This window comes from Scleropages formosus, chromosome 22 (genome assembly GCF_900964775.1).
Source record: "Scleropages formosus chromosome 22, fSclFor1.1, whole genome shotgun sequence".
Classification (NCBI taxonomy): domain Eukaryota; kingdom Metazoa; phylum Chordata; class Actinopteri; order Osteoglossiformes; family Osteoglossidae; genus Scleropages; species Scleropages formosus.
Genome location: NC_041827.1, coordinates 1,650,402 through 1,668,190, shown reverse-complemented (window position 1 = coordinate 1,668,190; position 17,789 = coordinate 1,650,402). Strand labels below are relative to the sequence as shown.

At 46.4% G+C, this 17,789-nt stretch overlaps 1 protein-coding gene across 2 annotated transcripts in view; it reads right to left on the bottom strand.

Annotated features, from left to right (window-relative positions):
• Positions 1-16,312, bottom strand: part of LOC108918436 (signal peptide, CUB and EGF-like domain-containing protein 3) — a 76,586-nt gene extending 60,274 nt beyond the window's left edge. For both annotated transcript variants that reach the window (XM_018725654.2, XM_018725655.2), the window contains exon 1: positions 15,940-16,312. In XM_018725654.2, the coding sequence (XP_018581170.1) occupies positions 15,940-16,057 (118 nt within the window). In that variant the 5' untranslated portion in view covers positions 16,058-16,312. The remainder of the gene's footprint in view (positions 1-15,939) is intronic.
• Positions 16,313-17,789: the final 1,477 nt, after the last annotated feature.

The following is a 17,789-nucleotide window of genomic DNA, read 5'->3' as shown; positions in this document are numbered from 1 at the left end:
TGTGTGCAGTACAAACACACAAGTAGTGCAGGTGTAAAAATAAGTGAAGCCCAAGTTGCACTGGTTATACCAAGTAGGTAAGTAGAATCAGATGTGTAAATCATCATTATTTATTCATATTTGGGTTTATTTTAAGATTGAACATTTAGAATTTATAGCTTTATTTTAATATTTTATACAAGAATAATGAAATCCCAATAGGGTTCACAGATTTCCAAGCAGCGCTGTATTTCCAACATTATTGGACAATAGCGTAGTAAGCATTATAAAGAAATACAGTAGAAACAAATGCCATTTGGGACTTCAACATCAAAAGGTATATATGTCGGGATTAAGTGTTCTTTAAAAGACCTGCGCAATTAAACAACCTCTGCCTGTCTGAACAGCAACAATGAACGTGTCAGAAACAATACTGTCATGTTGCTGTCCAGAAAGCAGAATAAGAACGTGCTCAGTGTCACTGCTTTCATAATTGGCTCATGCCAGAGATGAAAAGTGTTCATTTGTAGCCAGGGGAAATAAACAGAATGACACACGAAAAAGCTCTACTGAGAAATTCCGATTCCCCTGGCAATCCCCTTCAAGGATCCAACGCAGCTGGCATTGTAATTGCTTTCAAATTTCTGTCTTGTTGCAAAACTTATTAGCTGCATTCTGTGCAGCTTTTTCGTCGTCCTTTCTGCTTCGAATGTGATTCGGCATGCCAGTTCAACGTTCCAGTGAAAACAAACAGATTGTGAAAAACTGAAGAAGCTGGCAAAGGGCTTCAGCATTGCGCAGTTGTTGAAGCTTGGAACCCTGTAAAGCAGAGCGTACTTTCCCTTCGTTTGCCTCTGTCATTCGACTGCCATTTTGAAGACTAAAAGCACCACTAAAACTACAACAAAACTCCCATCATATGGGAACCAGGAGAATTCACAGGTGTCCACGCTGACAAATCCTCGCTTGGATGTTCACATTCCGGTCACTTACATGATTACACCCACACACACAGGCTGAAGCCACCTGTGCCAAGCAGGGGTCGCAGCGAGCTGGAGTCTAACCCAGCAACACAGGGCGCAAGGCAAGAGGGGGAAGGGACACACCCAGGACGGGATGCCAGTCCGTCACAAGGCACCCCAAGCGGGACTCAAACCCCAGACCCAACGGAGAGCAGGAGTAGGCCAAACCTGCTGCGCCACCGCATCCCCATCTTACATGATTAGTCTGTGACAAATGAAAGGGTTTTGATGTAGAACATTGTCGCAGTTTCTTTCTAATTTATGGGCAAGGATAGCGTACTCTCCACAAGTGGGAGGAATGGAGCTCCACACAGTAACAGGACATTGTGACCTCACACCTGTCAAAGACATGGCTTGCCTGTACACAGGGCGAAGCTGAGGGTCGGTCCATGTCACCTCTACAGTCAAGTAAACATGACCCTTTTACTACCTTTCCACCATCAAAGAGACATACTTTTCATTGGAACCATCGCCACATACGGTAGAGATGAACAAAGGAATATATGAACATGTTTGAAATATGTGAAATATGAACACGCTCATGGAATAGTGTGCAGAATGTGTTGTTATGGGACAATGTGTCATCACGAGAGTTTATTAGGGTTCTGGAAAAATTCAAGTAAAATTTATGGAGTCGTCAGGGAAACATGCGGAGCTTTGTAAAAGAAAAGGCGTTCAAAAAAGTGGTAAGATTTCTATTTGGTAATAAATGGCCACTTTCAGTGCTGCCTTCAAAAATTGGAAACAGATTCAGGAAACGGCTTAGGACTGTCAGCAGATCTTAACCCTATGTACATTATAATTTTTGACTCAAAACTAATTAAATCTGTCAGCTGTACTGAAAACAAAATATCTGCATGGCGCGTACAAGCAGACAAAACAAACAACTCCCAACGAGTTCATTAAAGGCATCTCAAAAACTTAATGACCTTCTTTTGGTTTAGCTTTAAAACACTATTTTCAACACCTTTATTCCTAGGTATGACCTCTGAGTGAGACGTGAAAACAAAAACATGACATTTTGAACTTTGTAAAGAGCCAGGTGACTAAAGAACTCAACTCATTTCATTTCATGATACATCAGAGAACACGATATTTCCTTCATACAACTGATTCCATAAAGTTATTGATAAAGAAAGAACAGATCTTTCATCAACATACATAGTCATTCGATCGTTTTCATTTCAAAGCATCTTTAAAATACTGTACAAAAGATATGTAATTCAAGAGAACTATGACACCTTCTGACAGTTCTCACAACACTAGCATTATGCACGGACTTTGGTCTGCTCACCGTGCCCTTGTCTGGAGTTACTTCTTGGAGACATCATCTTCTACTATAGAGTCAAGTGCTCTCTCTGGAGAAACAAATGGCTCCCCCCGTTTTCAGGAGGCACCTCTCCAAATTGTTTATTGATGATGGTCCACAAGATACAGCCTAGGGGTCTTGGATTTTCTTAAAACCAAGTGTTGTGCACATCTGTGTTGTTTATTAATCTTAAGGTAAAAGGAAGAACTATAGTTGTGAGGATTATAAAGAAGGGAAGCAAAATTGGTGGTAAGAAACACAATCAGCAGAACTGAATTAAAAGCAGAATACAGAACAAAGCAAGTGCAAACTAAACGACAACTAACATTTGTTACGCTGCATGTGAAAAATTACCATGTGGTCCACTTGGCTACAGAAACATCTTTGGGAAGTCATTTGTTCCAAGTGCTATTTGTCTTGGATTCTAGTGGATGAATCCCCCAGTTCTGTCAGCCACACTGTATTAAACTGAATTGCATTATTTTTTAGGTGTTCAGTTTGTGTTTTTATGCAGTTTGTATCATATTTTTCAATGTATGTGGACGACACAATCAAGTGATGTCAAGTCTAGTCATGTTAAGTAAAGCTAAGAGATAAAGTCATGAAGAAGACATGAAGATGTTGCAATGCAAAGGAATGGGAACATTCCAGCAAAATTGTGTTGATTCCGGCTTCTTTGGGTTCAGTTTCCAAGTACAGAGAATGTTTAATTTCAATTTATCCGACTTTTTGTTTTTAAAATGCTCATATTATGTCCACGGAAACAAACAGACTGATCCAGTTTAATAAGGATCACAGAAGATCTGAGTGATTTGAATTCGGCTGCATCACGGAGAAGTATTTTACCACTCCGGAGCGCACTACCTTGTGAACAAGACGAAAAGTACAGCGCGAAAGGCCCTAAAAAGGTCACAGAGCAGACATCAGTTGCAAAATAGAGGCTTTATGTAAAAATTCAGCACAGCATCCTTCTGTTCCAGGTTCTACTGTGAGCATTCCGGGCCCCTGTCTGCTCTAAATAGTCACCAAAATCAATGCATCAACAGCACCGCCCCTCTGAACTCCCCTCAGATAGAGCGGTTGCCTGCTGCTGCCATTTCACAAGGCATATTAACTGCAGAGAAACGATTCAGGACCCCAGGAAGGGACTCATTGTGCGCTGTCCAGACAACAGAACTGCTGTTCTCACAAACATTTTGCCTCATCTTTAATAAGGCGCTGGGGGCTTTGCAAATCAGGCCAAAAATACAAATATACAGGGACAGAGTAGGAGCACAAAGGCTTCGGTGGTGACCGTGGTTTCCTGATGCAAGGCCTGTCCTGCTGACCACGAGCTGTCCGATGATCTCTCCGGCTGGGCTAAAAAGGTTGCCGCCACGCCAGGCTCCAGTGGGGGGCGCTATTCAGACGCAGTGGGTGACGGCCTCCGCACTGGGACTCTTGAGGCGGTGCCACAGAAAAGGTCCGGCTCAGAAGCAGGGCAGACAAGAGGGACATTTCCCCTCCCTCGTTTCTACAGGAAGGCGACAGGGTTAGGAATCTGCCACAGCACTATTTCCTAAGTGGTCGTTCCACGGGACTGATCATCCTAGTCTCCGAAACCATTTACTGGAGAGTAAAAAACGCAACTCATATTTTGAGAGTTTCAAGATGCTCCTTCGTCTTACCTGGTACGCATGAAAATGTAAGTTGTATATCTCTCTATAAACCTACATGCGTGTACACACACACACACACACACACACACACACACACACACACACACACACACACACACACACACACACACACTCACTCTCTCTCTCTCCTAAAGTGATAGTAAATTCTAAAAATAGATAATGTCAGGATGTTTCCAATTCCCTTGGACCGTGTTTTCATGAGAAACAACTTCAATGCACTTTTTCTGGTGGGGTTAGAAAAAATTTATTTTATCAATGCTGGAACCTATAAATTCTCCAGAATAACAAGGAAACTGGTTGGTGTGTGGAGAGGAAAGGAGAAAGTCAGATATGGCTGTCAGTTTAAGTGTACAGATTTGTATATTTTAGATTGTGCTTTTGAATATCTTATGATTTTGAGATGGAGAAAGAAAATGAAGTAAATGTTACAGATGTAACATTACAGATATTACAGATATTGCCTGCAGTGACAGAACAAGAAAGACAAAAAAATGCAGCCTTGAGATGTGAACTGAGTCTTTTCAATACCTTTAGCTGTTTCCTGTTTGTTTGCTAGGTGATAGAAACTGATTGGACTGTGAGAAAATGAGAATGTGTCTCCAAACTGTAATGAAGCATACATAATACATGCTGAGATTATTGAAGTGGATGTATCATACAAAATTCTGCGCATTTAACTGCTGCCTGCTGAAACCTAACATCTGTGTCATCCTCAGGGCTTGAACTGGAAAGAGCTTTGCTCAAATTGATTCCATGAAGAATTTTCATTTTTCACTTTTGTCCTTAAACTGGTTGTTTTTTTAACCAATTCCTACCCCAAAAAAAAAAAAAATCTGAGAATATCTTTTCATTCACTGTAGCTTCTTAAACTGGCCTTGGATTTGCGGAAGGTAAACATAGCAGCATGTAAACAGGGCATCTTATCCCATGAACCTGCCCAGTTGATGTCCTTTGCCCATTATGGACATGGAAAAAAGAAGGACTTTAGAATTTAGATGCAAGGCTGAGGAGGAAACAATGAGATAAATCTTGGGTTTGTGTATTTATACAGTTCAGGGACTGGCAACAGAAACATAGATGTGCTGAGAGGGCCTTGAGGGAATGACTGCCCACCGCAGACTCAAAAGGCAAAACAATAAGGACATTAACTAAAGAAGAATGGACATGGCTGCTCTAGTACCCATTCAAAACACAAGAAAAAGGACCAGGGTGCAAGAATCGCCCTGGCTTATATGCACCATAACTTCAGCTTCTCCTAATGCACACATGGCCAAAACTATTACAAGCCTCATTTGAGGCGCCCTTTTTGCATTACTCTGCAATAAATACCGGGCTTACAAGCTTTGCAAGTCGGGGCCCATGGATCTGTGTCTGAGTACAGACCGCACTGCATGCAACAAGGTGTCATCGTAGCCCAATGGCTCCCTCAATACTTTGATCTCCCATCTTTCCATCTGTCACCAGGTAGACAGGGCTGAGTTAGGTGCTCAGCACACCTTATCTGACATCTAATATATCTAATATTATCTAATAATAAAACATTTTTCTACCTGAGGCAGGAGGCCACCACATTTCCTATAACTAGAGATATGGGGAGATCTGATGAAAAGTATGAATTCCAAAAATGACTTCCACCAATCCACAATATATGACCAGCACCGGCTCACGGAAGATTGCGCTGTCTTTGGATACATAAGCTTATAACCAACTATAAATTCCCAAAACTCACCAACCAGTAATGACACTAAAGAAGATGAAAAATGCATCAGTGTAAATGTGTCCATGTGAAGTCAGCGTGGATCTGTGTCAACCAGGAAGAAGTCAGTAATCTTTGACTTCCATTTTATTTGGCTACAGATACATGCAGGCCAAGTTGCTAATTTTGCAAATCACGTATAAAACGACACATTACTGAAATGCTGCTACCCATAACCCAGCTAAAATGTTAGATCCTTCCAAGGGATTGACTCATCTATCCAACTTTAAGGGTGAACACTAAATGCCAAGAAAACCTACAGGACAGCATTCTAGTTTTCATGTGATTCCAGAGCAAACACCTATGCAGCAGAAAAAAGCCATGGAGGTAAAGATGCTGTCAAGTTGAAGTTACAAAGCAGCTGCAGCCCAAACAGTTGCTCTTTTTGACCAAAGCAACTGTTAGTTTCACTAACTCCTTTTACAGTGTGGCAAGTGAGCACTTACTGATTCCTTCACCCATCTAGTGCTTCAGAAATGGACCAGCTCATGGGTTCACAAACTCCAAAGCTTGCTAAAATTTGTTTGAGAAACAGATTAAGGTTCCGTCACTTAAGAAAGAATCATCTCCATCCTGAGAGCATGAATCAGAACATAAAACTCCAACGTGCTGGGTGCATAAGTGTCTGAGTGGACTGAAGTGGAGGATCCATGTCATGTGCAACGTGGCCAGGAGGCCACCACGTTTCCCGACAGAGCTGAACCAATTATATAAATAGTCGGAGTTTGCAAAAGAGTGCCTGGAAGGCCAAACACAACAATGTTGCACCACAACCATAACAAAATAACATTTTCTCATTATTCATCTCAGATAGCAGAATGAACAAAGTATGTGCATGTTATTAATGATTTCCTTACTTTATTCAAAGAACTCAACATTTTTTTCTTCTGAACTAGTGAAAGATTTATCACTCGTGTGTTCAAAAAGGTAATAAATAATTTTTAGAAATAAAGACTGTCTTTTTCATGTCTGCATGGTCTTTTTCTAATATAACCAACCCCACTATTGCCTCTTTTACTTTATAGCTGTGAAAAACACGTTCTGGAGGTGAACGCTTCAGAAAACACCGCTTGGCTGAAAGGTTTATTGTGGTCTTTCATATACCCACCAAGGGGGTATTTTTTCCTCCAACACTACAGTGTGACATTCTAATGGTGCACACATTGCAGAAGAGCACAATGATCTCTTGATCACTGAAAGCCTGTGAAAAATGAAAAATAGAACTTCCCATCAGCTGTGATGTAGCATGTTTGAAAGATAACCACAAAGCATGGGAACATGGGTTTTACTCATAAACACTAACTGCCAGTAGGCGTTCAGTTTATGTTAAGCAAACAATTTGCAATGTTCATGCAATGCCAAGTGCCACTGGGCCGTGCCATCTTGAAATTGTTCCCAAACTATCAGGAGGAGGACGAGAAGTCTGAGATGGTATTTGAAGCAAATTGTGCAACATATCGGGTAATGTCAGCCAGAGAGGGGCGATATATGGCTGAACCATGTATCACAGCCCTTCTCACTGTGCTGTTGTACTGCACAAGCCCAGTCCTGTACTGCATAAAAGGCCAATATCAGAACCAAGCCCAGGTAACACTGCAATACAGCAGAGGACAGCTGAAATGGATTTTCACAAAAGATCACTGTATGGCAAAGGCAAGATCAAGAACAACCTTCTTTTGAAGAACACAAGCCATTTCATAATTTCTCTGAATTATCTCACAAATGTTAATTTTTCTAACGGGACAAACATGAGACACTCTGCTTGCCCATATACTGTATTTATAGAGGGAACTTCCGGTGCAGACCATAACAACCAAACACATCATCTTGCCAAGTATGTAAGGGTAATTAGCCTGCCTTTATAAAAAAAGTTTTAGTTGTGGTTTAGCAAGAAAACAGGGCAACAAATCAAGCTTTTGTTAAACTTGATTCCAGTAAGCTTGCATCCTGTCACATTTGTGTAATAATAGCTAAGTAATACGTAAAGTTGAAATAAATTAATAATTAAAAAAAAAACACATTTTCTGAACCGCTTGTCCCCTACGGGGTTGCAGGGAACCGGAGCCTACCCGGCAACATAGGGCATAAGGCCAGATGGGGAGGGGACACACCCAGGACGGGACGCCAGTCCGTCGCAAGGCACCCCAAGCGGGACTCGAACCCGAGACCCACTAGAGAGCAGGACCCGGTCCAACCCACTGCGCCACCACACCCCCACGAAGAAAAACATATATTTTTTATTTATGACCACTATATATTTTTTTATTTTTTTTTAACACTATATTTTTATCTTACTTTATTTTATTATTTATCCATCCATCCATCCATCTTCCTCCGCTTTTATCCGGGGCCGGATCGCGGGGGCAGCAGTCCGAGCAGAGTCCTCCAGACTTCCCTCTCCCCGCACACCTCCTCCAGTTCCTCTGGGGGAACCCCAAGGCGTTCCCAGGCCAACCGGGAGACGTAGTCTCTCCAACGTGTCCTGGGTCTGCCCCGAGGCCTCCTCCCAGTGGGACAAGCCCGGAACACCTCCCCAGGGAGGCGTTCAGGAGGCATCCGGAACAGATGCCCGAGCCACCTCAACTGGCTCCTCTCGATGCGGAGGAGCAGCGGCTCTACTCCGAGCTCCTCCCGGGTGACTGAGCTCCTCACCCTATCCCTAAGGGTGCGCCCAGCCACTCTGCAGAAGAAACTCATTTCTGCCGCTTGTATCCGCGATCTCATTCTTTCGGTCATGATCCAGAGTTCATGACCATAGGTGAGGGTAGGAACGTAGATCGACCGGTAAATTAAGAGCTTCGCCTTACGACTCAGCTCCCTCTTCACCACAACAGACCGGTACAATGACCACATTACTGCGGACGCCGCACCGATCCGTCTGTCAACCTGCCGCTCCATTTTTCCCTCACTCGTGAACAAGACCCCGAGATACTTAAACTCCTCCACTTGAGGGAGCAACTCCCCCCTAACCCGGAGCGAGCAATCCACCTTTTTCCGACTGAGAACCATGGCCTCGGATTTGGAGGTGCTGATTCTCATCCCCGCCGCTTCGCACTCGGCTGCAAACCTCCCCAGTGCACGCTGCAAGTCTTGACTTGATGAAGCCAACAGGACCACATCGTCCGCAAAAAGCAGAGACGAGATCTCGCGGCCACCAAAACAGACACCCTCCGTTCCCTGGCTGCGCCTAGAAATTCTGTCCATGAAGATAATGAACAGAATCGGTGACAAAGGGCAGCCCTGGCGGAGTCCAACATGTACCGGGAACAGGTCTGACTTACTGCCGGCAATGCGAACCAAGCTCCTACTCCGGTCATACAGAGAACGAACAGCCCGTAGCAACGAGCCCCGAACCCCATAATCCTGAAGTACCCCCCACAGGATGCCACAAGGGACACGGTCGAATGCCTTCTCCAGGTCCACAAAACACATATGGACTGGTTGGGCAAACTCCCACGAACCCTCCAGCACCCTAGTGAGGGTATAGAGCTGGTCCAGTGTTCCACGGCCAGGGCGAAAACCGCATTGCTCCTCCTGAATCCGAGGTTCGACTATCGGTCGGATTCTCCTTTCCAGTACCCTGGCATAGACTTTCCCAGGGAGGCTAAGGAGTGTGATCCCCCGGTAGTTGGAACACAATCTCCGGTCCCCCTTCTTAAAAAGAGGGACCACCACCCCGGTCTGCCAGTCCAGAGGCACCGTTCCCGAACTCCACGCGATGCTGCAGAGGCGTGTCAGCCAAGACAGCCCCACAACATCCAGAGACTTGAGAAACTCGGGGCGGATCTCATCCACCCCCGGAGCCTTGCCACCGAGGAGTTTTTTGACTACCTCAGCAACTTCAGCCAGGGTAATGGACGAGTCCCCCTCCAAATCCCCAGCCTCAGCTTCCTCTACGGAAGGCGTGTCGGAGGGATTGAGGAGATCCTCAAAGTACTCCTTCCACCGCCCGAGGACATCCTCAGCTGAGGTCAGCAGCGCACCACTTCCACTGTAAACAGTGTTCGTGGAACACTGCTTCCCCTCTCTGAGTCGCCGGACGGTTTGCCAGAATCTCTTTGAGGCCGACCGAAAGTCTTCCTCCATGGCCTCACCGAACTCCTCCCAAGCCCGAGTTTTTGCCGCGGCGACTGCCAGAGCCGCGCTCCGTTTGGCCCGTCGGTACCTGTCAGCTGCTTCAGGAGTCCCATGAGCCAGCCAGGCCCAATAGAACTCCTTTTTCAGCTTGACGGCATCCCTTACTTCCGGTGTCCACCACCGTGTTCGGGGATTGCCGCCGCGACAGGCGCCGGAGACCTTATGGCCGCAGCTCCGAACCGCCGCCCCGACAATGGAGGCACGGAACGTAGTCCATTCAGACTCAATGTCCCTCACCTCCCTAAGGACCTGGTTGAAGCTCTGTCGGAGGTGGGAGTTGAAGACCTCTCTGACAGGGGCCTCCGCCAAACGTTCCCAACAGACCCTCACTATGCGTTTGGGCCTGCCAGGTCTGTCCAGCTTTTTCCCCCGCCATCGAATCCAACTCACCACCAGGTGGTGATCAGTTGACAGCTCAGCCCCTCTCTTCACCCGAGTGTCCAAGACATATGGCCGAAGGTCAGAAGAAACGACTACAAAGTCGATCATCGACCTCCGACCTAGGGTGTCCTGGTGCCAAGTGCACTGATGGACACCCTTATGCATGAACATGGTGTTCGTTATGGATAAACCGCGACTAGCACAGAAATCCAATAACAACTCACCGCTCAGGTTCAGATCAGGGAGGCCGTTCCTCCCAATCACGCCCCTCCAGGTATCATTGTCGCTGCCCACGTGGGCGTTGAAGTCCCCCAGTAGAACGACAGAGTCCCCAGTGGGAGCGCTTTCCAGCACGCCCCCCAGGGACTCTAAAAAGGCCGGGTACTCTACACTGCCGCTAGGCGCATAAGCACAAACGACAGTGAGAGACCGTTCCCTGACCCGAAGGCGTAGGGAGACGACCCTCTCATTCACCGGGGTAGACTCCAACACATGGCGGCTGAACTGGGGGGCTATTAATAAGCCCACACCCACCCGCCGCCTCTCACCTTGGGCAACGCCAGAATAGTGGAGAGTCCACCCTCGATCGAGAAGAGTGGTTCCAGAACCCAAGCTGTGAGTGGAAGTGAGCCCAACTATATCTAGACGGTATCTCTCAACTTCCCGCACCAGCTCAGGCTCCTTCCCCGCCAGTGAGGTGACATTCCAAGTCCCAAAAACCAGAGTTGGCGCCCGAGGTTTGGGTCGGCCGGGCACTCGGCCCCGACCACCGCCCAAATCACAATGCACCGGCCCCTTATGGTTTCTCCGGCAGGTGGTGAGCCCACCGAAGAGCAGCTCCACGTCGTGGCTTCGGGCTGAGCCTGGCCAGGCCCCGTGGGCATAGACCTGGCTACCAGGCGCTCGCATGCGAGCCCCCCAGGCCTGGCTCCAGGGTGGGGCCCCGGTGACCCCATACCGGGCAGGGTAAACAGAAGCCTTGATTTTTTCCTTCATAAGGGCCTTTTGAACCGCACTTTGTCTCATCTGTCATCCAGGACCTGTCTGCCATGGGAGACCCTACCAGGGGCATATAGCTCCTTGACTCATTCAGGCACTCAAACCCCTCCACCATGGTAAGGTGGTGGTTCACGGAGGGGTATTTTATTATTTATTCTATCCTATTTTTATCATTATATATTCTTCATGAGGGGGGCACAGTGGAGCAGCAGGCTTGTCTGGGTCCTGCTCTTTAACAGGTCTGGGATTCAAGTCCCACATGGGTTGCCTTACAGCAGACTGGCATCCTGTCCAGGGTGTTTCCCCTCCCTCTCCAGCTTTACACCATGTTGCCAGGTTAGGCTCTGGTTTGCTGCAATCCCACTTGGGACAAGCAGTTTCAGACTCTGTATGTGTGTATATTCTTCATGCTTCTGCAGTACACACACACACACACACACACACACACACACACACACACACACACACACATTTTCAGAACCACTCGTCCCATACAGGGTGACAGGGAACCGGAGCCTACCCAGCAACACAGGGCAGAAGGCCAGAGGGGGAAGGGACACACCCAGGATGGGACACCAGTCCACCGCAAGGTACCCCAAGCAGGACTCAAACCGCAGACCCACTGAAGAGCGAGACCCGGTCCAACCCACTGCGCCACTGCGTCTGCAGTATTTCTCTAATTTCTACTTTATTTGTATTGCCTTATTTATATTACCTGTTCTATCAGTCTGTATTACAGACAGTCAGAAAAGCATTTCACTGCACGTCGTACTAAGTATGATTGTTTATGTGACAAAACTTGAAAAACAGAAATGGCCTGCGATAGTGTAAAAAGTAAATGGATCGTGTAGATGGAGGAAAGTCGCAGTGTGGGAAGTTGAGATCATACTGCAACAAAGGAGCACCACACTGCCGCACTTAAGAGACGTGACAGATGTGCATCAAGCCTCACTGCTTCCAGGTTATACCCTCTAACAAGGAGCAAGATTTCCAAACATGCTTCTGCTACATTGTAGAGTACGCCTCCTGCCTCAGTGCCGCCCAGCCCACCCCCCTAAGCGGTGGGTCTCCACTTCACGATGCTGCCTGAAATGACAGAGAGAGCATTTAGCTGGAGAAACAAAGCATGTAATTAAAAACGCTGCAGCTTTTCTGCACCATGTGTCCTACATCCTTCCTGTGGGTGGCGTGCTCTCATGTGCAGAGTCTGTGAATCCAGAAAAACACTGCTTGGGACCACACTTTGGAACAGAGGATATAAGACTGGATCTCCTGAAATGGATTAACTGACAACGCAGCTCTGCGTGCAGTGGACACAAATTGGTCCAAATGAGCTGCTCTGGGGTGACCTGCTGCCACTGAATATGTGGAACAGCCTCAACTTGTACAAGTATGGTAACCAGGCAAGGTAATTACATCTGTCACTGTGCCATGGGACTTACTAGTAAAGGCTCTGCTGAAGATAGGTGGCACAACTCAATATTTCAATTCAATTCAATAATGACATGAATACAACAATTCTGCTGTTTACTCAGGGCTTCCTACCTACAGTAATATAGTAGGTCTGTGATCAACTGCTGTGCTTCCTGCAAAAAAGCAACTTGTAGATGTTGAAGAGGGAGCTTAAGACTACATACAAAGAATTTGGTACAACACTGATGGTGGAATTATTAAATGTGACCATAATATAGATATGAGTTTCATTTATCTTGTGGATAATGAGCAAAAGATAGCAATGATCAAAGGTCTTCAGCAAATGAAAAGACATAAAGGTAAAAAACTAAACTGTGGAAAGTGCGGAACTCTGTTGGGGGGGGGTACACTGCTATGCCGTACTGAAGAAAACCACAAGAGAACGACTCATTATTCTATCTGTGCAGCACAATCCTCTTAGAGAACAAAGACATATTGACGAGGATTATTACAATGCGGCTGCCAGCGCCGTGAGCATTGCTGGACTCACGCAAGTCTTTGAAACTTTTCCGTCAGTGCGAGGGAAGAAAGACAGTAACGGGGAGAGCGGACCCCTCGCTGTGTGGACCCCGCTTGCAGGTACACCTCCCGCTGCCGCAGCCCCGTTTGTTCAACGCCAGGCCAGCCCATTTCCGCACAGAACGTATGCATCATAAAGCTGGGAGGGGTTCAGGGGTCACGTCGACATTTCATCTTGTCGTCATCCCATCACCGCTGGTTGCCATGGCTCAGGGCCAGATATGGTAGCTGCCTTTCCAAGGGACTGTCTGAGCATCTGCTCCCTCACAAGTCTAAGAGGTCCAGTGCTCACCAGTAGAAGCATCGCAATGACCTTCATGGATCCATCCTTAACTCCACCTCTTTTTCCTGTCTGGGTATGTACGCCTGTCAAAACCCCCCCTACATGAACCCAAGACCCCCGAGGGAGACAGAAGCTGCAGTTTAAGTAAATATTGACACCACTAAGTGCAGACCTCATACACTGTCATCATGAAATGTGTTTCTTTCACACATTTTCCTGCGACTCTCTACTCTGTGGTCTCATACATACAGTTGGCTTCCTCACAATCAAATTAATCAGTTGCTTTTATGTTAGGATGACACATAAGAACATGTCAGGTATTGCGGGGGGGGGTGAGGGAATATTAACTAAATTACTTTAAGGCGGTATGCAGATGCTAGCTTTAATATTGCAGAGGCACATTCCCCCACACTATTTATACACCTATGGTTAAGATCCACATTCAAGGCGTAAGGTAAATTGCGAAAGATAAATCAAAAACCGGTTGACTGCATTCAAAACTGTTTCTTAGAACAAAGGACACCTGAGGAGTGATACAGAAAAATAAGAGGCTAAAAAATGAGGACTTTTGGCATATGTCTCTCTAACTGTAACTGTTTTGACAAGCAAAAAAAAAGTGGGCTTATGAAATGCATCCTGTGAGGCTGTAAACTCCCAGAGATGACAGACAGTGCAGAGTTGCAGTGTCATCTCAGGGGATAAATAAAGCCCCACCGGCAGGAGCATCATGGTTTCCCATCACTGACACAGAGAGGAAGCCGTACACAGTGAAATGTCAGAGTTGAAGTGCACAACTTCACGTCCCTGAACATCTGGCCCATCCCCTTGCTTCTCCTGGCTTCCAGGGAGCAGAACGATCCATCACCTTCACTCCAGATGATGCCTACGAGGGCAGAAACCCTGGCCTCTGCCATCGCAGGCTTACACACTCCCTCACTGCACACAGCAAAACAGCATCTAGGCCCAAACACTACAATTAATGTGACTTTACCAAACCAGATGCCTCACTTTGAGTGTCTCTCTCTGTAAAGCATCATCAACCTCTCATTATATAAAATCGCCCCAGGGCGGTGGTAACACAGCGGAATTCTCTGCACGCTCCTGTCCGAAAACACTGAACAATTTGCTGTTGAACGGAAAGCCCTAATAAAAGGAAACATTTGCGTTTCACTTCCTCCTGTTTTTTTGTCCTTCTTTTAGCTCTTCATACAAATCCTACAAGAGAATGAATAAGTATATAATGTGGTATATGATTACACACACCCAGTGTCTACCGCTTGTCCCGACAACCCGACAACACAGGGCACGAGGCTGGAGGGAGAGGAGACACACCCAGGACGGGACGCCAGTCCATCACAAGGCACCCCAAGCGGGACTTGAATCCCAGACCCACCACAGGGCAGGGCCCGGCCAAACCCACTGCGCCACCTCACCCCCCCATGGCATATACCACACAATATACAGTATACAAGTATTAACCACTGGTCCTCAGCAGGGTTCCTGCAGTCCAGAGCCTATCCTGGAATCACTGGGTGGTAGGCTAGGAGAGCAGCCACACATAAAATAACCTGAAACATGTCTTTTGACCAGGGTTTGAAACCAGAGCACCTGGAAACAACCCCACACGAACACAAGGACACTTCCCTAAGTGCACGCACACTGAGGCAGATTCGAACCTACACCCAAACAGTGACGCAGCAATGCTACCTGCTGCACCACTGTGCTGCCCCAACCCAACACCCAAACTTTCCCAAATTGTGATAAAGTGGCCTTGGCATTCACTGGGATTCAGTGCCTTGGCAGCTTTAAAGGACAAAACGCCGCCTTTTGGAACCGGTCCGGAATTCTCTAGATAACTGAGAGGAGTGGTTTTGGACACAGGATTCACTTCTCGGGAAGGCAGACGACACCTGATCTGTATTTTACACCCCTTTGTGGGGATGTGGGAGGGGGTAACGTGCACCTTGGAGCAGCGACACTATTAGTGTTTTACTACAGTCCTACTGTTTAGTTTGGTCCCACAGACACTTATGTCTCTGATTTGAAGGACACAATAATGGACACTTCATGTCTCACATCATCAACATCCAAGGGAAAATGAAGACATTGTCCGAGGGAGAGATGATGGACCGTTCGAACTTTATTTTTCACCAGCACCAGACACTAATGCAAACAACGGGAGAGAAAAACGGCACTTCCTCATAGGTCATGAGTAACTGTAGTAATACCTGAGCTGAGCTCAACTGTCTTGAGCCTCAAGCCGTGTCCGCCCGACCCCAGGACACTGGACAGTCCTTTTATAATTAACTGTTATTTTTATTATTACTATCAGCCTTCAACAGGTTATGGAAATAGGAGGAGAATAAAGAGGAATTGATTATTATGAAGGGAAAAAAACGTACCTGCACCGGACCTGTTTGCTAAAGCGGCTGCGGGCTGCTGGACAAAGACAACCGCGCAGAAACTTATGAGTCCAGCGACGGCGACTGCGGCGGCGCGCGCTGAGCCGGGCTCGCGCATGTCGTGTGAGCGCTGCGTGGACGCCGCGTGAGAAACGGGTGGAAGGCGCGCGCCGCGAACTTCACTGACAGCCGGGTCCCTCAGAAACCCCGCGTGGGGAGATGCTCTCCTGTCCCAGAGTTCCCCTGCTCTCCTGGACGGGCTCGTGCGCTGGCTGTCGCGTGCCTGTGAAGCGCCGCGGTCATGTTCGACATCCAAACAATTTCAATATAAAAGAGAGAGAGAGAGAGAGAGAGAGAGAGAGAGAGAGAGAGAGCGAGAGACGGAGGGCGAGACCGCGGGAGCGTGAAGGGGAGGGGGCGAGGGCTCGCGCATCACGGCTTTTCACAATCACCCCCGCCGCCCCCCTCCCAATCCCACTGGCTGCACATCTCTGGTTTCTTTCCTTCAGCTGTAGGACAGTACCGTACCATAGCATACTGTACTGCACTTCACTTCAGGGCTCAGCGGACCGTGCCCGCGGTTGCCTCGGAAACGGCTTCTCGGACTCGAGGGAGCAGAGGGAGGAGGGGGGAGGGGGTCAACTGTAGCACGAGCGTAGCGTGTCGGGGACGCGCAAACCCACCGAGCCGGCTTTTTTAAGTTAATGGTCAATAACTGGAAAAATGAGCAAAAGGAAACGATACACAAAAGGAAGAAGAGAGAAGAAATGGCAGAGGTTTCAACACTGTGCAGAAAGCATGAAATAAACAACTCAGTGGTTTTTAGAGCTTTACACTTATTGGAGGTAAATGGTATTTATACCTGTTGCTTGATATCGTGAAATAGAACAAACTGATATAGCTAATCTTTTTGCGTATGGAATTTTGCAAGTAAAATTAAATAATAGTCCTCTAATATAAACACATGAAAATGCTTCATAAAGTGAGCCTCTACACTAGACATAGTGACAGAGCATCTTGTCAATAGTTTTGGAGGCAAAGAACAGCTAGGGGACATATCAGGCTGGACTGAACAATGTTTCACCAGCATTTACATTTTATGCATTCATTAATTTGCTTCCTGTTTTTCACTAAGGCAACATACAATTATAATTGACCTATTTACACAGATGGGAAATTTTTACTGTATCAATTCGATGTAAGAATTTGCCATTCACTGTTGCGTTCCCTATAGGGGTCTCCTCACAGTCCTTACAAATTAAACCTCAGTATGCAGAGATATTCCTGCAGACCCAGAAGCCTCTTTTCCACAAGGCCACAGCTGGAGGAGGACCGTGAAGAGGAAAGGAACACCAGCTGTGGTCATTTAACACTTCTCTGCACTCCCTTTAAAAAGGCACTTCAGAAACAAAGCTACATGGGTTTGAGGGGAGGTTTTAGTTCTAGAATTTTTCTTTTTAAAGTTTTTCTGTGCGTGTGATCTTATTGGACTTATTCGTAAATTTCCAGTAGGCCATTCTTTTCTTTCAGCTTGTTGATTTGTACTTTCATCTCACGAGACAAAAACACTAAAATAAAATAAAATGAAATATTTACTCTGAGTTGTACGGAAAAGTGTATGCTAAATCTATTCATCCTTCATCCCCTCATGCTTGGTCACTTTTGATCTAAGATGCCTGGTGTGTTGCACTATTATACAACCATATACCCTAGAAAGTGAAATGTTTCCTAAACCACCTTGATTCTGAATGAACCAACTCTACATGCACAGGTGTTTCAGTAAGTTATTTTTTTCTCAGGTTGAATGATTTCACTGATTTCATTAGATCATCAATTTAATTTTTTAAATA